The sequence below is a fragment of the Oncorhynchus gorbuscha genome, linkage group LG01 (assembly GCF_021184085.1).
Source record: "Oncorhynchus gorbuscha isolate QuinsamMale2020 ecotype Even-year linkage group LG01, OgorEven_v1.0, whole genome shotgun sequence".
NCBI lineage: Eukaryota > Metazoa > Chordata > Actinopteri > Salmoniformes > Salmonidae > Oncorhynchus > Oncorhynchus gorbuscha.
In genome coordinates this window covers 31833936-31855066 of record NC_060173.1, presented here as the reverse complement: position 1 = coordinate 31855066, position 21131 = coordinate 31833936, and the positions used below count along the sequence as shown (strand labels likewise).

General features: G+C 43.3%; 2 protein-coding genes across 7 annotated transcripts; both read left to right on the top strand.

Annotated features, from left to right (window-relative positions):
• Positions 1–9466: 9466 nt before the first annotated feature.
• On the top strand, positions 9467–17897 carry gtf3c6 (general transcription factor IIIC, polypeptide 6, alpha). 4 transcript variants are annotated; one of them, XM_046350285.1, is made up of 6 exons: positions 9467–9622; positions 16368–16448; positions 16557–16620; positions 16997–17041; positions 17133–17249; positions 17642–17897. In XM_046350285.1, exons 1-6 carry the CDS (start codon positions 9599–9601, stop codon positions 17782–17784), a joined length of 474 nt encoding a protein of 157 aa, XP_046206241.1. In that variant the 5' UTR covers positions 9467–9598; the 3' UTR covers positions 17785–17897. The 4 variants fall into 4 exon arrangements, with proteins under 4 accessions (XP_046206241.1, XP_046206234.1, XP_046206260.1 ...); XM_046350278.1 differs by having other exon boundaries at positions 17127–17249; XM_046350304.1 differs by having other exon boundaries at positions 9468–9622; positions 17133–17237.
• A 381-nt stretch (positions 17898–18278) lies between these two features.
• LOC124036103 (calumenin-B-like) lies at positions 18279–21089 on the top strand. 3 transcript variants are annotated; one of them, XM_046350268.1, is made up of 8 exons: positions 18352–18425; positions 18543–18608; positions 18918–19144; positions 19253–19446; positions 19560–19726; positions 19838–19898; positions 20007–20206; positions 20364–21089. In XM_046350268.1, exons 3-8 carry the CDS (start codon positions 18921–18923, stop codon positions 20466–20468), a joined length of 951 nt encoding a protein of 316 aa, XP_046206224.1. In that variant the 5' UTR covers positions 18352–18425; positions 18543–18608; positions 18918–18920; the 3' UTR covers positions 20469–21089. The 3 variants fall into 3 exon arrangements, with proteins under 3 accessions (XP_046206216.1, XP_046206224.1, XP_046206207.1); XM_046350260.1 differs by lacking the exon at positions 18543–18608 and having other exon boundaries at positions 18279–18425; XM_046350251.1 differs by lacking the exons at positions 18352–18425; positions 18543–18608 and having other exon boundaries at positions 18896–19144.
• The last annotated feature ends 42 nt before the right edge of the window (positions 21090–21131 follow it).

The window sequence follows — 21131 nt, the reverse complement described above, 5'->3', positions numbered from 1 at the left end:
CTGTAGGCTAAAGTATCTAAATGTATCAGCAAAGATATTTCCTTCCTCATCTGATGTTCAACTGTTGGATCACAGTAGAGGCTCTGTTTGTTTTTACTCCACACTGGGTCACTCGCAGCAGCGCATCGTCAACCTCAGGAGGCTGAAGAAATTTGGCTTGTCACCAAAAGCACTCACAAACTTCTACAGATGCACAATTGAGAGCATCCTGTCGGGCTGTATCACCGCCTGGTACGGCAACTGCTCCGCCCACAACCATAAGGCTCTCCAGAGGGTAGTGAGGTCTGCACAACACATCACCGGGGGCAAACTACCTGCCCTCCAGGATACCTACATCACCCGATGTCACAGGAAGGCCATAAAGATCATCAAGGACAACAACCACCCGAGCCACTGCCTGTTCACCCCGCTATCATCCAGAAGGCGAGGTCAGTACAGGTGCATCAAAGCTGGGACCGAGAGACTGAAAAATAGCTTCTATCTCAAGGCCATCAGACTGTTAAACAGCCACCACTAATATTGAGTGGCTGCTGCCAACACACTGACTCAACTCCAGCCACTTTAATGATGGGAATTGATGTCAAATATATCACTAGCCACTTTAAACAATGCTACTTAATATAATGTTTACATACCCTACATTATTCATCTCATATGTATACGTATATACTGTACTCTATATCATCTACTGCATCTTTATGTAATACATGTATCACTAGCCACTTTAAACTATGCCACTTTGTTTACATACTCATCTCATATGTATATACTGTACTCGATACCATCTACTTCATCTTGCCTATGCCGCTCTGTACCATCACTCATTCATATATCTTTATGTACATATTCTTTATCCCCTTACACTTGTGTGTATAAGGTAGTAGTTTTGGAATTGTTAGTTAGATTACTCGTTGGTTATTACTGCATTGTCGGAACTAGAAGCATAAGCATTTCGCTACACTCGCATTAACATCTGCTAATCATGTGTATGTGACAAATACATTTGAGCTGATTTGTTAATCCACCTTTAATCCATTTTATTTCAGGTTTTAAAACAGGCTGTTCCACAAGGTTGCACATGCATCTATCATAAATGTCTTCTTGTTTGAGAGGGGAAAGGCAGAGCATCAACCTACCAGGCAACTGTAGTTAATCTAGCTATCAAGTTCCCATATAATGTTCCTGCCCTGGCCTGCACCTTTCCTTCCTCCCTTCTCTCCTTTGAGAAACCAACACAAATAAGCTACAGCCCACAGAAACATTCTCACACTGAAGAACCCATCTCAGTGAGAAAAAAACATGGTAAGCATTATAGCCTGTTTCTGTTTCTTGCTACAAGAAAACAGAAAGTTATTGAAGGAGAATAGAGCAGTTGGGGGAAAGGCGAGACTAAAGGAATAGCCTACTTGAACTGTTTGTCCTGCTTGACAACTGTAACCAGATACATTTATTAAACAAGGCAATATTTACAGAAAGGACCACCTCATTCATTTAAATTCCACTAATCTTGGTCACTGCATCAATGTGGAAAACTCATTGGATTTGAAAAAAAGTAATCAACATAAGGGCATTTCGTATTTTTTCACCTAACTCTCTATCTCGGTGTGGGTGTGCCTGTTCACAGGGCTGATCTAGGTCAGAGGACAGTATTTGTCTGCTCCTGAGAAGGGAGTAACAACTTCTAAAATGAGTCTTTCTGCGGCGAGAGACGAGGGGAACACTTTCTCAATAAAAATTGTCTCGAGAAAGAGGAGAGACCAGTGTCTCGTGTACCCGGCTGTGTGTCAATAAAGATTGTCTCCAGAAAGAGGAGAGACCAGTGTCTCGTGTACCCGGCTGTGTGTCAATAAAGAGTGACATGTCAATGGATCCTTATAACTTCAGTAAAGAAGAACCCTTGTCCAGTGAACAGGGGTAATAATACTTCTTTTTTAACCACACTCTGATACAGATATCTGAGTACTCCTCAACAACAATTGACTATTTCTTCCTCGGTCAGGCTAAAGATGATCTCCTTGGTTTTTGGCATGGTCCATCAGGAGCAATCAGTGTGTCATGTAGCCAGTTGTTTGTCTTTGAAGAGTGAACCGTCTATGGGACCACCAATCAACTTTTCCAGTGAACAGGGGTAATAAGACTTGTTGTTTTAACACCACACATAAATATGAACTACTCCTCACTATTTCTTCCTTAGCCAGACTAAAGATCATTTCAGGAGAAACTAGTGTCTCTTGTAACCAGCTCAGACCGGCCTTTATTTCAACGTCCACGGACATGAACCAATTCTGAACCAATCATAGACATTCATAGACGTCCGGTCCTGACAGGCCAAATATAGACGTTCAAACATAGCCCAAACATAGACATCCGGACCGGACCAAATCTGAACCAATTATTATACTCTACTTTTCTTTAGTGTACTGTGTACTGTAACGTACTGTACTTTGCTATGCTCTACTGTACTCTATGCACTGTGCTGTCCAAATTTGTGAAACATAGATGTCTATGATTGTTGGCTGGGTGGTAGCCTAGCAGTTAGAAGGCTGGGCCAGTAACCAAAAGGTAAGTCACTCTGGATAAGACCGTCTGCTAAATGACTAAAATGTCAAACTGACTTGCCTAATTAAATAAAGGTTAAATTAAAAGGTGTTTTTAATTTAAATACACTACAGTAATATATAGTTTAATTTAGCAGAGTACAGTACAGTAGAGTTTTATTCAGTAGAGCACAGTAGAGTAGAGTACAGTACAGTTTAATCCTGTAGAGTACAGTACAATACAGTAGAGCACACTAGAGTACAGTACAGTTTAATCCAGTAGAGTACAGTACAATACAGTAGAGCACACTAGAGTACAGTACAGTTTAATCCAGTAGAGTACAGTACAATACAGTAGAACACACTAGAGTACAGTACAGTAGAGTTTTATTCAGTAGAGTACAGTACAGTTTAATCCAGTAGAGTACAGTACAATACAGTAGAGCACACTAGAGTACAGTACAGTTTAATCCAGTAGAGTACAGTACAATACAGTAGAGCACACTAGAGTACAGTAAAGTAAAAACAATTAAAGTAGAGTGTACTGTATTGTACCTTAGTTTACTCTAATGTACTCAACTCTACTGTACTCTACTGGATTAAACTGTACTGTACTCTACTGTGCTCTACTAAATAAAACTCTACTGTACTGTACTCTACTAAATTAAACTATATATTACTGTAGTGTATTTAAATTAAAAACACCTTTTAATTGAACCTTTATTTAACTAGGAAAATCAGTTAAGAACAAATTCTTATTTACAATGACGGCCTACCCCGGCTAAACACGGACGACGCTGGGCCAATTTTGCGCCGCCCTATGGGATTCCCAGTCACCGACGGGTTGTGATACAGCCTAGAATAGAACCAGGGTATGTAGTGACGCCTCTTGCAGTCAGATGCAGTGCCTTAGACCGCTGCTCCACTCGGGCGCCGAAGTGCAGTGTACTCTACTAAATTAAACTCTACTGTACTCTACTGAATTAAACTATACTGTACTGTACTCTACTGTACTTTACTGTACTCTACTGAATAAAACTCTGCTCTGTCCCATACCATACTGTACTGTACTCTTTGTTCTACTGTGCTCTACTGTACAGAACTGCCATACTGTACTGTGATGTTCAAACTTGTCAAATTTAGCTTAGACGTCAGTGTTGGGTGAACTACATGTAATTCAAATAGTAATGTAATTACAATTTGCCATAGCTTGGTGGTGGTGGAACTACACTGAACAAAAATATAAATGCAACATGTAAAGTGCTGGTCCCGTGTTTCATGAGCTGAAATTAAATATACAAATTCAAAACCAAACGCACATTGTCTCAAAAATGTTGTATACAAATTTGTTTACATCCCTGTTAGTGAGCATTTTATCCGTTGGCAAGATAATCAATCAAATTTCAGTCAAATGTATTTAGTTCTATAGTCAAATGTATTTAGTCAAATGTATTTAGTTCCATAGCCGCAAGCAGAACAGCTGAAACTGGAGCAGCAGCACGGCCAGGTGGACTGGGGACAGCAAGAAAGAGAGAAAGAGAGAGAGAGAGAGAGACCCTAGGCTGAGACAAGAGGGGTCGGGAGACACGGTGGCCCCGTCCGACGATACCCCCGGACAGGGCCAAACAGGCAGAATATAACCCCATCCACTTTGCCAAAGCACAGCCCACACACCACTAGAGGTATATCTTCAACCACCAACTTACCACCTTGAGACAAGGCCGAGTATAGCCCACAAAGATCTCCGCCACGGCACAACCCAAGGGGGGGCACCAACCCGGACAGGAAGATCATGTCAGTGACTCAACCCACTCAAGTGATGCACCCCTCCTAGGGATAGCATAGAGGAGCACCAGTAAGCCAGTGACTCAGCCCCTGTAATAGGGTTAGAGGCAGAGAATCCCAGTGGAGAGAGGGGAACTGGCCAGGTAGAGACAGCAAGGGAAGTTCGTTGATCCAGTGCCTTTCGGTTCACCTTCACACTCCTGGGCCAGACTACACTCAATCATTGGACCTACTGAAGAGATGAGTCTTCAATTAAGACTTAAAGGTTGAGACCGAGTCTGCATCTTTCACATGGATAGGCAGACCATTCCATAAAAATGTAGCTCTATAGGAGAAAGTCTTGCATCCAGCTGTTTGCTTAGAAATTCTAGGGACAGTAAGGAGGCCATCTTGTGACCGTAGCGTACGTGTAGGTATGTACGGCAGGACCAAATCAGAAAAATTGGTAGGAGCAAGCCCATGTAATGCTTTGTAGATTAGCAGTAAAACCTTGAAATCAGCCCTTGCCTTAACAGGAAGCCAGTGTAGAGAGGCTAGCACTGGAGTAATATGATCAAATTTTTGGGATCTAGCCAAGATTCTAGCAGCCGTGTTTAGCACTAAATGAAGTTTATTTAGTGCTTTATCCGGGTAGCCAGAAAGTAGAGCATTGCAGTAGTCGAACCTAGATGTGACAAAAGCATGGATTCATTTTTCTGCATCATTTTTGGACAGAAAGTTTCTGATTTTTGCAATGTTACGTAGATGGAAAAAGTCTGTCCTTGAAACAGTCTTGATATGTTTGTCAAAAGAGAGATCAGGGTCCATAGTAACGACAAAGTCCTTCACAGTTTTATTGAGAAGACTGTACAACCATCAAGATTAATTGTCCGATTCAACAGAAGATATCTTTGTTTCTTGGGACCATAGAACATGCACCTCTGTTTTGTCCGAGTTTAAAAGTAGAACATTTGCCACCATCCACTTCCTTATGTCTGAAACACAGGCTTCCAGGGAGGGAATTTTGGGGCTTCACCACGTTTCATCGAAATGTACAGCTGTGTGTCATCCGCATAGCAGTGAAAGTTAGCATTATGTTTCCGAATGACATCACCAAGAGGTAAAATATATAGTGAAAACAATAGTGGTCCTAAAACGGAGCCTTGATGAACACCAAAATATACAGTTTATTTGTCAACAGGACAAACCATCCACAGAGACAAACTGATATCTTTCCGACAGATAAAATCTAAACCAGGCCAGAACGTGTAAAACCAGACTGAAGCGTTTCGTATACATTGTTTGTCTTTAGGAAGTCAATGAGTTGCTGCGCAACAGCTTTTTCTAAAAATAATTGAGAGGAATGGGAGATCCGATATAGGCCGATAATTTTCTGGGTCAAGGTTTGGCTGTTTTAAGAGAGGCTTTATTACTGCCACTTTTAGTGAGTTTGGTACTTATCCGGTGGATTGAGAGCCGTTTATTATGTTCAACATAGGAGGGCCAAGCACAGGAAGCAGCTCTTTCAGTAGTTTAGTTGAAATAGGGTCCTGCGTGTAGCTTGAAGTTTTAGAGGCAATGATTATTTTCATCAATGTGTCAAAAGATAAAGTACTAAAAAACTTGAGTGTCTCCCTTGATCCTAGGTGTCAGGAACTTCAAAATGAGCGGACGCAGGAGCAGCGTGATTGAAGTTCCACATCTTTATTTTGGTGCACAAACACAAAACAATTTCCCACAAAGCAGGTGGGAGATAGGGCTTCCTAAATATGAACCCCAATTTGAGGCAACGATTACCAGCTGCCTCTGATTGGGAACCGTACAAAACCACCAACATAGAAATACATATTCTCGAACACCCCCCTAGTCACACCCTGACCTAAACCACTATAGAGAATCCAAGGGCTCTCTATGGTCAGGGCGTGACAGTATCCCCCCCACTGGTGCAGAGGTAGGCTCTTGCCTTGGAGCGGGACTGGACACCGTGCCTGGATGGGGCACCGGCGCAGCGGAAGGCTCCGGCCATGGAGCTGGGTTGAACGCCGTGTCTGGACTGGGCACCGGCGCAGAGGAAGACTCCTGCAATGGAGCGGGACTGGACACCGTGCCTGGACGGTGCACTGGCACAGATGTAGGCTGTTGACCTTGGAGCGGGACGGAACACTGTGCCAGGATGGGGCACCGGCACAGAGGGAGGCTCCTGCCATGGAGCGGGACTGGACGCCTTGCCTGGACTGGGCACCAGCGCAGAGGAAGGCTCCTGCCAGGGAGCGGGACTGGACGCCTTGCCTGGACTGGGCACCGGCGCAGAGGAAGGCTCCTGCCAGGGAGCGGGACTGGACACCGTGCCTGGACTGGCCACCGGCGCAGAGGAAGGATCCTGCCCGGGAGCAGGACTGGACGCCTTGCCTGGAAGCTCCGGACCGTTGAACGTCGCTGGAGGTTCCGAACCATGGACCGTCGCTGGAGGTTCCAGACCGTGGACCGTCGCTGGAGGTTCCGGACCGTGGACCTTCGCAGGAGGTTCCGGACTGGGAACCGTCGCCGGAAGCTCCGGACTTGGAACCGTCGCCGGAAGCTCTGGACTGTGAATGGGCACTGGAGGCCTAGTGCGTGGAGCCGGTACAGGTAGCACCGGACTGGTGACACGCACTTCAGTGTGAGTGCGGGGAGGAGGCACAGGACGTACCGGACTGGGGAGGCGCACTGGAGTCCAGATGTGTGAAGCCGGCGCAGGTTTCACCAGACAGCTAACCGGATCCTCTGGTCGAATGTTGAGCAGAACACATTTGCACAACATCTCTCTCCTCTCACTCTCTTCTAACTTCTCCATCGCCTCCGAACGGTTTCTTGCTCTTTAGGGCGAATGCAGGGAACCGGCACATGACGTACCGGGCTGGGGAGGTGCACTGGAGATCTTATGTGTGCCAAATATGTCTCAAGTTTTGAGGGAGCGTGCAATTGGCGTGCTGACTGCAGGAATGTCCACCAGAGCTGTTGCCAGATAATTTTATGTTAATTCCTCTACCATCAGCCGCCTCCAATGGTATTTTCGAGAATTTGGCAGTACGTCCAACTGGCCTCACAACCGCAGACCACGTGTAAACACGCCAGTCCAGGACCTCCACATCCAGCTTCTTCACCTGCGGAATCGTCTGAAACCAGCCACCCGGAGAGCTGAAGAAACTGTGGGTCTACACAACTGGAGAATTTCTGCACAAACTGTCAGAGACCGTCTCAGGGAAGCTCATATGGGTGCTCTTCGTCCTCACCAGGGTCTTACCTGACTGCAGTTCGGCATCATAATGACTTCAGTGGGCAAATGCTCACTTTCGATGGCCACTGGCAAGCTGGAGAAGTGTGCTCTTAACGGATTAAACCCAGTTTCAACTTTATAGCAGGCAGATGGCAGGGGGGTTATGGTATGGGCAGGCGCAAGCTACAGACAACGAACACAATTGCATTTTATCGATGGCATTTTGAATGCACAGAGATACTGTGAGGAGATCCTGAGGCCCATCATTGTGCCATTCATCCGCCGCCGTCACCTCATGTTTCAGTATGATAATGCACAGGATCTGTACACAATTCCTAGAAGTTGAAAATGTCCCAGTTCTTCCATTGCCTGCATACTCACCAGACATGTCACCCATTGTTTGGGATGCTCTGGATCAACGTGTATGATAGTGTGTTCCAGTTCCTGCCAATATCCAGCAACTTCCCACAGCCATTGAAGAGGAATGGGACAACATTCCACGGGCCTCAATCAACAGCCTGATCAACTCTATGTGAAAGAGATGTGTTTTGTTGCATGAGGCAAATGGTGGTCATACCAGATACTGACTGGTTTTCTGATCCACACACCACACCCCTACCTTTTCTTTTTTTTAAGTATCTGTGACTAATGGATGCATATCTGTTTTCCCAGTCATGTGAAATCCAGAGATTAGGGCCTAATTTATTTATTTACATTGACTGATTTTCTTATATGAACTGTAACTCAATCAAATCTGAGGTCCAACCTGCTCTTAAAGACCCACATTTTTTATTTATTATTATTTTTTTTTATTTTACCTTTATTTTACTAGGCAAGTCAGTTAAGAACAAGTTCTTATTTTCAATGACAGCCTAGGAACAGTGGGTTAACTGCCTGTTCAGGGGCAGAACGACAGATTTACCTTGTCAGCTCGGGGATTTGAACTTACAACCTTGCGGTTACTAGTCCAACGCTCTAACCACTAGGGTAGTGCATGCCTTTGTTCAAGAACAGTTCTACCACAGGAGGCTGCTGAAGGGAGGACAGCTCATAATAATAGTTGGAATAGAGTCAATGGAATGGAATGAAACACATGTTTGATACCATTTGATACCATTCCCATTATTCTGTTCCAGTCATTACTAAGAGCCTGTCCTCCCCAATTAAGGTGTGAGTTCTGTGAGTTATGCCATAGTGTTTCTACTAATAAGCTGATTAGTAGAATCAGGTGTGGTAGAATGGGACTTGAAAATGAAGCCAACCCTGATACAAAATACTAACAAATAACAAACTGCTGGGAAACATCCATAAAAAGGTGAGTCATTAGACAAGTACAAAAGCACAAACAATTTGAAATAAACACAATTCAATTTATAGTATTACTAGTCTTACATTGAAAACTGACATAAATCTATGGAATTTAAACTTTTGCTAATTTAAATGTAATGTACAGAATATTGTGTATGAAATGTGGCTGCAAAATTAGCAGTGCCACTGCTGGGGGTGTAAATTCTGGAAAATTGAAGTGCTCCCTTTTACAGCGACACAACGTACAGAAAATAGTGTACGGTGGAATATGGAAAAACTATTGGATTTAAGATGATTGGCCACTATAATGGCCGCCAAATGAGCAGCGAAGGTCCACTTGATGTACACTCTGTGCATTTGGAAATGTAAAAGTGCTCCTGCGGAAAATGGACCCACGTTTTACTGCGACACAAGTACAGATAATGTTGAACCTGTGCAATAAATGATAGGAGTACAGACACAAAACACATTGGCTTTTTTTAAGATTAAAAAGGGCAACCTTTAAAAAATATTTCGATTGTTCTTTGTATGGTAACTAGTATAACATATATCGATATTTTTGCACACTTTCCATCATTTTCGCCGTAACTATTCATTAAACTGGAAAGGACTTATATTCTGAAGGAGTCCCAAACTCCGTGACCAGGAAGTACTTAGTTATTATTGCCTGTTTCACAGCGGTGTGGGTCTTTGTTTATTATTCCCGGCGGTTTCTTTATCAAGCATCGTGAATATGGAAGACGAATGGGAGGAGGAGGTAAGACCAAAGAGTAGTTGTCGTAACAGATCGTGACTTTGCTTATTCGTCTCTGATTCCCTATGAAACGCCACTGGCACAGAATGAGAGCAGTTTGTGAAGCGACTACATAGAATTGGCATTCCAGACGGAGATCTTTGGTTGGGTGATGCAACCATTTATTGCCGGATATAAAATAAAAATTAGCAATCCATTTGATTTACCGAACAAATGTGCAGAGAGGTGTATTACAAAGCTGATCTAGTGAGAAGGTAAGAACCATATGCTCTCTCATTCAACCTGTGAGCTAACACATCCTGTTCACGTGGGTACATGTGAGTGCCCCATCCCCAATGGTGCCGCTCAATAATCTATCCGACCTCATGAAGTGTTCACTTACTTCCCACAAATGCTTAATGACTTTTCTTGCACGCCGCCTCTCCCTCTACCAGTGTGTTCCACATGACATTGTCAGGCTGAACAGGGATTCAGGAAGGGGAATGCAGCTTTTTGATAGATGGCATCCCTCAAGGAGGCAAGAAAGAGATTTCTATTCAGAAATGTAGTTTTCACTAGGAGTCGTTTTAATAGGATTTCAGGAAGAGGAATGGATGTAAAAAGAGGATGAGAAGCTGAGGTTGAATCTGAAGATAGCAGAAAAGAAAGAGATGGTGTGTCGAAGAAGATTGTTGTCAAGTACAAACAGAGTGAGCCGTACGCCATACTGAGTTCTGGCGGTGAAATTAATAAGGACCAATTAAGTGACGTGGAAGGTGTGGTGAAGAGCTCGGAGTCCGACCCTTGCGTTGATGGACGTGATAAAGACGAATCTGGTCCAGTAGGAGTACATTTCTGGGAGAGAGTGGATCCTTGCTCTTTGCCAGATCTAGTTGTGGTTTCAGAGTGGGTGGGAAACAAGTTAGGTGTAGTTGAATCAGTGAAGGTAACCCGTAGTGGACTGATAGTTTTTTGTGTTACTTCCGCCCAGATGGAGTCGGCACTCATTGTCACACAACTTAGGTTAAGATCTGTTTCTTGCTTTCCTCTTAGTAGAAGGGCATCATTGAAATGTATGATTTTTGGGGTAGTGTGGAGGTGAAGCAGTTGAACATTCCTGGTGTTTGTGATGGCCGTTGTTTGGTGCGCTGCAGACCCAGTGGGGAGTGTGGTGAAACAGAGGTGTCACAGTCTCTTTTTGATTCTCTACTTGAAAAAGTCATGTTAGGATATATCAGTTATCCTGTTAGAGCTGTTGTGTAGAATCCACTGTGATGTTTCAGGTGCCATGTTTATTGTGGCAGCAGTTTGTAGGAGGGAGATTCCAAGATGTGGGAAGTGTGCTGGAGGGTATAGGACAGAGGATTATGTAGTTTAAGTGGATGAAGTTGTGTCAACTGTAGGGGTTCCCATGTTGCAGGGGATTGAAAGTGTCCCGTGCGAGTGAGGCAGGTTGAGGTGGTCAGAGTCCGAGCAGTGCAGAAAGTGTTGTATGCTGAGGCAGTGAAGAGAGTAGAGGAGGATGGTTTAAGGGTGAGGGATCCCTGTGAGTAGTAGATGTGTGCCAGCACATAGGGATAGGCCAATGAGTGATCTATGCTTTAGTAAGGTTGGCTTCTTAGCATTCATAGCAATAGTTATTAACTGTACTGCAGAATGAAATGTAAATCACAGAAAATGGAATGTGGTAGTTGGTTTTTAATGACTGTAGGGTTAGTTGGAAGGGTTTTAAATTATTTGTATTTAATTTTTCAGAAGGTATAATGGATTTATACTATAGTCCAGTTGGGGGTGGTAATGCAACATTTTGGTATTTTATTAGGATCCCCATTAGCTGTTGCGAAAGCCACAGCTACTCTTCCTCCCAGAACATGAAACATTACATAATACAGAAAATTAATAGACCATAACAGTTCAAAGATGGAACTACATGCATTTAAAAGTGGCATGCATAACCTACATGTCAATATATACAAACAAAATATCTAGGTTAAATAGGGGAGAAGCGTGAAGTTCTGCTTTCTGTTTTTTGAAACAAGGTTTGCTGTTCATTTGAGAAATATGAGATGGAAGGGAGTTCCATGCAATAATGGCTCTATATAATACTGTACGCTTTCTTGAATTCGTTCTGGATTTGGGGACTATGACCCCTGATGGCATGTCTGCTCTGGTAAGTGTGTGTGTCAGCGAGGGTTGCAAACTTTCCGGGAAATTTTCCATGGGAAGTTAAGCCTGGGAATTTTGCTTGAATTCATCAAAAATGTTAGCTTATAACAGGTAACCTTTTTTTGTGGGATACACAAGGCAATTCTAGGTCTTGTGGCATATTTTGGTTAAACTATCCCCAATTCAATGGAATTGTAACCCTCTGTATGCACAGTGCATTCTTCCATCACATGTACAGCTGATTCTCAAGATCTTGTACACTAATAAGATGCTATTAAGTCCACACTACTACACTGTCTGAGCCAAGGACTACATGCTTTCTGGTAAGTTTTGTTTACAATACTGGGTGGGGTGAATAATATATTTGACAATTTTTTTTGTTAACTAGTAAATAGTAGCCTACAGCAAAGTGTGTTTAAATCATTTTTAACTTGATAACAATTTCTGCTAGTTAGTTTTTGCTACCATGTGGGTTTTAGCTTGTTTGAGCCTGCTAACTGAGTGTTCATTCACCTGTTTCCATACATGTTTCTTTTTTAAACTTATTACAAAGGAGTTGTTTAATCAAACTGCTTAACTATTTATCTGTACATGGAATTGTATTTGTTTTTCTTTACTCATTTTTTTCTAATCTTTACAGGAAAATGCCACGGGCACTATCTAATGTGTGGAGACATTTCCCTGCAGCTAATGTAGGAAAAGCTGTGTATGTACATTTGCAAATACTGTGGCAAATCATATGTGAAGAATGCAACAAAGATGTAAAATCATCTGGCCAAGTGCATAAAGATCCCTCAGTGCTCACAACAAGCAACCTCTGACAAGAGTCTCTCTACTTCTATTCAAGGTGAAAATTATGAATCAGACACCTTATCGATAGCAACAGCTCACGGTCCTCCTGCAATCAGAAGCTTTTTTCACTCAATGGAGCAACATGGTCAGAGAAATGCTGATGAATGTCTTGCTCGAGCTGTGTATGCAACTGGTTCACCTCTGATGCTTACAGGCAATGTGTATTGGAAGAGATTTCTGAATGTTCTTCTCCCTGCATACACCCCTCCAACCAGACATGCTTTATCTACTCATTTGCTGATGCAGAGTTCAAGGGAAGGTCAAGCAAATCATAGAGAAAGCAGACTGGATTGCAATCTGATGGGTGGTCGAATGTTTGTGGGCAAGGAATAATTAACTACATCTCCACCACTCAACCAGTATTCTACAAGAGCACAGACACAAGGGACAACAGACACACCGGTCTCAACATTGCAGATGAGCTGAAGACAGTCATCAATGACTTGGACCACAGAATGTATTTGCACTGGTGACAGACAATGCTGCGAACATGAAGGCTGCTTGGTCTAAAGTGGAGGAGTCCTACCCTCACATCACACCCATTGGCTGTGCTGCTCATGCAATCAATCTGCTTATCAAGGACATCATACAAGAGAGCCAAGGAAATGGTTAGGTATGTGAACGGTCATCAAGTTTTAGCACCAATCTACCTCACCAAGCAAAGTGCGAAGAATAAGAGCACCACATTGAAGCTGTCCGGCAACACCCGTTGGGGTGGAGTTGTCATCATGTTTGACAGTCTCCTGGAGGGGAAGGAGTCTCTCTAAAATATAGCCATATCACAGTCTGCCGATATGGACAGCCTCATCAAGAGGATCCTCCTGGTTGATGTATTTTGGGAGAGAGTGGTAAGCAGTCTGAAACCCCTGAAACCTTAGCCATTGCATGGATTGAGGGAGACAATACCATCCTGTCTGATGTTCAGACTCTGCTTGCAGATGTATGTGAATAAGTTGCTCCAAGCAGTGGAAACTGCAGTTCTGAAATGCATCAAAAAGCGTGAAGACTTCTGCCTGAAGCCCATACACGCCACAGCGTATATGTTGGAGATGCAATATGGCAGTCGTGCCAACATATCTCATCAGCCACCTGATGGAAGGGACTGAGGCTCTTTCCCCTGTTGCCTCCATCATCCTCCCAATCCTACCAACATCAGCCTCCTCAGAGCGCAACTGATCCTTGTTTGGGAACACACACACCAAAGCACGCAACAGGCTGACCAATACAAGGGTTGAAAAATCTGTGGCCATCCGGGCAAATTTGAGGCTTTTTGCGCCTGACAACAAGCCATCCTCAACTAGGTTGGAAAGTGAAGATGAGGCCTCACAGTCTGATGTTCTAGAGGTGGACATTGGGGAGCTCCAGGGAGAAGACATGGAAGCCTGAGAGGAAGGCAACCAAAGCTTTAGTTTCTAGACTATCATTTTACAGATGAATGGTAAATGTTTTTGCGTGATGCGATGGATCATTGGGATCATTCAATGTTCCCTTTCTTTTGTTATTCAGTGAAATCCCATGTCAAGAGTCAACTCATTTAAAGTTCAATTCGTAACAAAAAAAAATTATTCTTTTTTCTATTGGATGGATTTAATCATTTGCAATTATGTCTACTTGTGATTAGAGTTCGACCGATTATGATTTTCCAACGGCGATACCGATACCGTCATTAGAGGACCAAAAAAGCCGATGCATATTAATCGGCCATTTAAAAATAATAATAATATTTTTTTTATGTAAATGTATTTGTAATAATGACAATTACAACACTACTGAATGAACACTTATTTTAACTTAATATAATACATCAATAAAATCAAGATGTGCCGCTCTGTTTTGGGCCACCTGCAGTTTAACTAGGTCTTTCTTAGCAGCACTTGAACAGATGGCTGGACAATAATAAAGATAAGACAAAAGTAGAGCCTGCAGGACTTACTTTGTGGAGTGTGGTGGACAGACCTCTCCCCACCTTTACAACCATTGATTTTACATTGGCGTGCGAAAGTATTCACCCCCGTTGGCATTTTTCCTGTTTTGTTGCCTTACAACCTGGAATTAAAATGGATTTTTGGGGGTTGTATCATTTGATTTACACAACATGTCTACCACTTTGAAGATGCAAAATATTTTTCCTTGTGAAACAAACAAGAAATAAGACAAACAGAACTTGAGCATGCATAACTATTCACCCCCCCCCCAAAGTCAATACTTTGTAGAACCACCTTTTGCAGCAATTACAGCTGCAAGTCTCTTGGGGTATGTCTCTATAAGCTTGGCACATCTAGCCACTGGGATTTTTGCCCGTTCTTCAAGGCGTAACTGTTCCAGCTCCTTCAAGTTGGATGGGTTCTGCTGGTGTACAGCAATCTTTAAGTCATACCACAGATTCTCAATTGGATTGAGGTCTGGGCTTTGACTAGGCCATTTCAAGACATGTAAATGTTTCCCCTTAAACCACTCAAGTGTTGCTTTAGGCTCATTGTCTTGCTGGAAGGTGAACCTCCATCCCAGTCTCAAATCTCTGGAAGACTGAAACAGGTTTTCCTCAAGAATTTCCCTGTATTTAGCGCCATCCATCATTCCTTCAATTCAATTCTTTCCCAGGCCCTGCCGATGGGGAAAAACATGGTGTTCTCGGGATGATGAGAGGTGTTGGGTTTGCGCCAGAAATAGTGTTTTCCTTTATGGCTAAAAAGCTCAATTATAGTCTCATCTGACCAGAGTACCACCTTCTATATGTTTGGGGAGTTTCCCACATGCCTTTTGGCGAACACCAAATGTGATTGCTTATTTTTCCATGATTTGGAAAGGAACACATCTGTCTATATAAGGTCCCACAGTTGACAGTGCATATCAGAGCAAAAACCAAGCCACGAGGTCGAAGGAATTGTCCATAGGTCTCCGAGACGACAGGATTGTGTCAATGCACAGATCTGGGGAGGGGTACCAAAGAATTTCTGCAGCATTGAATGTCCGTAAGAACACAGTGGCCTCCATCATTCTTAAATGGAGGAAGTTTGGAACCACCAAGACTCTTCATAGAGCTGGCCAAACTGAGCAATTGGGGAGAAGGGCCCTGGTCGCGGAGGTGACCAAAAACCAGAAGGTCACTCTGACAGAGCTCTAGAGTGCCTCTGTGGAGATGGGAGAACCTTCCAGAAGGACAATCATCTCTGCAGCACTCCACCAATCAGGCCTTTATGGTAGAGTGGCCAGACGGAAGCCACTCCTCCGTAAAAGGCACATCACAGCCAGCTTGGCGATAGCTGAATGACACCTAAAGACTCTCGGACCATAAGAAACAAGATTCTCTGATCTGATGAAACCAAGATTACCATTTGGCCTGAATGCCGAGCATCAAGTCTGGGGGAAGCCTGGTGCACTTCACCACCTTTACCGCCTTTAAACTCCGCCGAAGGTTGAAGACTTCCCACAAATCTAAAAGCATTGGATTGGTCGGGCTGGAGGGAGTTTTCAACATATTTCTTATACCAACCATTCTTTTCCTTTATCAGTGAAGGGAAATTAACAAGTGCACACTTTGGGAGAAATAAGAGAGTATTGGGATGCACCTGTAGTGTAGAAATGTCTCCTACAGTTTTCTAGAGACCTCTGGAAAGTCTTAGCCAACACATTTTATGGTGGACGATGACATCTAGTGTTTGTTGTGATCAGATACACCCTCTATCATGGAAAAATGACTGAAGACAATTTCTTAAATGTTCTGCCCCTCTCTTTCTCCCTCTCTTTTTAGGAGCAGTTGGTTGTGGTTGAGCTCTCTGGTATAATTAACTCAGATTTTTTGACCAAGTGTCAGGGAACCTGCAAGATACTGGTGAGTGATCTGGCTTCCCTTTCTCACGCGCTACAGTAGATAGCAAAGCAAACGTTCAATGAAACCTCTACGTTCCTCCTGTTGATTTTCTTATTTGTTGTATTGAAGGACATTGACAGTGAGCAGCCAATGATGCAGGTGGGAAGATACGTGTTTGCGGGAGAGTATGACGGTAAGTGTAGTCATTATTGGTGGATTCTATTTGCTTATGCCTGACAACATATTTGCTGAATGTATAATGAACCCCTTGCCCCTCCTCCCTATGTACACTTTAGATCTGAAGGGACTGGGATAATAAAAACAACTCAACATGTCACTTGTTGCATCTTGCCTACTGATAGACTAGGTGGAAGTGTCTAGAGAAGATGGGCTAGGGGTCTTGTTTTTAATACATTTGTGTTATCCATTTTCCAGTGAAGTACATGTAGTTCTACATGTTTTGGAGTAGTGTTCTTATTAGTGCCCTGTTGTGATACTGAGTTACAGACTGAGTGTCTGTTTAACTCTCCCCTCTCTGGCTCTCTTCTCTCCCCCATATCTCCTGACAGATGCCTTGGGCACCTGTGTGCTCTTCGAGGAGGGACAGACGAGTGGTGAGTATTGACGAGTGGTGAGTTTCATAGAGATGAACTGATCTTCACTCTAAGTTCTTTCTCCTCTCTCGTGTGTTTGTTTTAGGGGCAGACCCAGAAGCCAGTCCAGAGCTGAGCTATAAGTGCCACACCGTTAAGAGACTGATGATGCAGAGAACCTTCCTTGCTGAGAAAAAGGAAGGAGACAACAGCTCAGGTTACACACACAGTGAGCCCTCACGCTCACATACCAACACACACACATACTGTTGTGCTATGCTCTCTATTTTGGATCAATACTGGGGTCCTCTGGAGCTCAGTTGTTAGAGCATAGAGCTTGCAACAACTGTAAAGTTGGTTTGATTCCTGGGACCATCCATACGTAAAAATGTATACGTGTATTACAATGTCGCTTTGGATAAAAGCTTCTGCCAAATGGCATAATTAATGTCATTAAATTTGCCGGAGTTGGACTTTTGCTTCTAGTGACTTCATTCAATGCAAATTTTACTGCACAATACCTTTTGTAGCCGAAGTCAAACTTTGAGATGCTTGAATTTAGCTGTTTTTTTTTAATGCGACATGAAGATGCTTGAATATGGCTGTTTGTTGCTGTTGCAGGAGACTTTCAGTTTCAGCCACTGAGTGACGGAATGTCCCCAGCCAGACTGGACTCACTCTCTCACTTCATCCAGAACCCAAAGAGGACCTCCAAGCCAGCAGGGGAAGGGGGAGCACACACAATGGGGCAGAAGACTGGGTAGAGGGGTCAGGCAGGACACTGTCAGCAACTCCAGTAATTAGGTTTTACCTCTGATTTGTAATTATATTTTTGTACTGTGTATGTTGTTGAAATAAATATGTGACGCTTTCTAGACGTGTTGTTTTTGATTACCGTATTCTAGTACTTAATAGATGGGATATTTCCTGATTTTGCCTGGAATTGAGAACTGCTTGAATCTCCATTTTATCGCCATCACCTCATTCTTTCATTTCAGAATATCCCCATTCAGTTGGAATGTCAATGATTGATGATGAAATGGGCATGCAGCTTGAGGGGATGTACTCATGCATATCCTACTAATGAACTTGGTTGTGTGATGCAGTTTTAAAAAACACTTAATGTCACAACAAGAAATAAAAGTCAATGTTAGAAAGTTGTTTTGATAAGTGCTGCTCTTTTTTGGGGAATGGGGAAAATATTTAAAAACATTACAAGCTCATAGCGTGAGGACGTGGCGGTTATTAACCAATCAAAAGGCCGAAGCTGTCCAGAAGTGGAGTAATGGACGAGCGGTATGAAACAAGCTAATCTTAGTACAGGAAACGACTTTACTTCGGCGATGGGTGTGTATCCGGAGTAGATGACGTTGACGGTCAAAAGCGAAAGACTAAAGAAAGACCGGTGAGTAAAATATCACTTTTACGCATACCTAAATTCACAGTGCATCTGTTTTATCCTGCTAAATTATTGTAACATTAAAGTTATACACTGACATGAACAGTGCATTTATTTCAACAGATGTCGAGCTAGCAAGCATGCTTATTTGCTAACGTTAGCTTGCTTGCTAACTGGCTTCACAGCAGGGTAAGACTAACATAAAGCCAACTAGCTATCCATGTCATGTATTTTAAAAAACGCGGCTAGTTCAGCCAGAAACGGTGGAGCCACAGATGAGTAGGGGAAACTGAGTTTGTTATATCTTTGGTGGAACTAGCTACTTCATCACACACTGTCACTGATCGCGTTGATATCCGGCTAGATTTCTAGCTTGCTAAGGCCGTTCCTATTAGTATGGCTAAACTAAAGATGGGCATGACGAATTCCTGTCGTAAACTAAATAGACTGACACAATCATATTGTTGTAAGCATCTGTCTGTCGTGTGTATGTGTCAGAGTATGGCGCTGCGGCCGTTGGTCATGTGCTTTGCGCTGTGCGTGGTGCACGCCTCCAGTAAACCCACCATCGACAAGAAGGACCGTGTCATTCATGACGACCTGCTTAGCAACCGCAACCATGACGACGCAGATAACTTTGATTATGACCATGAAGCGTTTCTTGGACAGGATGAGGCCAAGACCTTCGATCAGCTCACACCTGAAGAGAGCAAGGAGAGATTGGGGTAACACACCCACACACACAAACGCAGATGCTGCATCTTGTTTAGAAGCGAGAGAAATAGATTTGTATTGAAAATATGGATTTTACACCCTTCTCTCTCTCCCTACAGTATGTTGGTAGAGCGTATAGATGAGGACAAGAATGGGTATGTGTCAGTAGAGGAGCTGAAGAAGTGGATCAAACACAGTCAGAAGAGGTGGATCTATGATGATGTGGACCGCCAGTGGAAAGGTCATGACCTTAACGGAGATGGACTGGTGTCCTGGGAGGAGTACAAGAATGCCACATACGGATACATACTGGGTACGGGCACACACTCTGAGCGAGTATAAGAATGCAACTTACGACCCCTGACAAGTGCCTTTTCACTGGAAGGTCTGACTTAAACTTTTTTAATTGGTATGTGTGCCCCTAAGATGATTCAGACCCAGAAGATGGCTTCAGCTACAGACAGATGATGTCACGTGACGAGAGGAGATTCAAAATGGCCGACCTGGACGCTGACCTGAAGGCCAATAAAGAGGAGTTTACAGCCTTCCTCCATCCTGAGGAGTACGACCATATGAAGGATATAGTTGTACTGGTGGGTCACACACCCAAACACACAGCATTTATTTTGTAATACAAACACAATTTCTTTATTGTCTAAGGTAATCAGCCAGTAACATATTTGTGCCAATACCTTCTCCTGTAGGAGACCATGGAGGACATTGATAAAAACGGAGACGGCTTCATAGATCTGGAGGAGTACATAGGTGAGTTATAACCTGTAATAACACCTGAATCAGTACATGGGGGACACATAGTTATAACATATCAGCATCTCTCTTTTCCTTTTCTCTTCCCTCCTTCCCCTCTTCTAGGTGACATGTATAACCAGGAGGGTGATCCTTCAGAGCCAGAGTGGGTGAAGACAGAACGAGAACAGTTTACTGAGTTCAGAGATAAAAACAAAGATGGCCGCATGGACAAGGAGGAGACCAGAGACTGGATCCTCCCTTCAGACTACGACCATGCAGAGGCAGAAGCCAAACACCTGGTCTACGAGTCAGATAACGACAAGGTGTGTGTGTGTGTGTGTGTGTGTGTGTGTGTGTGTGTGTGTGTGTGTGTGTGTGTGTGTGTGTGTGTGTGTGTGTGCGTGTGCGTGTGCGTGTGCGTGTACCGGAACAGAGCGCATCTAACCAAAGATTGTGTTTTCTCTCCCCCTCTCTCTGTAGGACGGCCATCTGACCAAGGCAGAGATCGTAGAGAAGTATGACCTCTTCGTTGGCAGTCAGGCTACTGACTTTGGAGAAGCCTTGGCAAGACATGATGAATTCTAACCTTCCACTTCCCACACAGGGTTGGGCTCAATTCAGTCATGGAGTTGAAATCCCAATTAAAAACACTATATGGAGAATAGGGTGACGTTTGAGACGGAGCGTTTCACACTAGTGTACTAAGTAGTGTACGAGTTTGGACATCAAGTTTGGATATCAAGACACACCTCCTGGTTTGGCTCCACCTCCACCATCCTCTCGTTCAATCCGGACAATGGAAAGGATATACAGCATTTCCTCTGTCTTCGTTTGCAGATCTTTGTTTTTGTAAAAAGTGACAGAATACAGATGTTAGTGTTTGTTTTGGTAGCCTTGTTTGAACAATGTGTCAGACGTGCAATGAAGGGCAGAACTGTGCATGTTGTGGTCATTTCAGGTTTCAATTCAGGAAGTGACTAAAAATTCAATAGAAAAAGTGAATTGATCCCAACCCTGGTGTGTGTTCTGCTATGCACTGGACTATGAAGGGGAGATGTACAGTGCCCTCTACTATTATTGGCACCCTTGGTGAATATGAGCAAACGGGCTGTGAAAAGAAAATGTATTTGTTTATCCTCTTGGTCTTTCTTTCAAAATATTCACATAAATCTAACCTTTAATTAAAGTAAAATAATTTGAAAAAAATATTTAAAAAACTAATATTTTTCTCTGTATGCCACAATTATT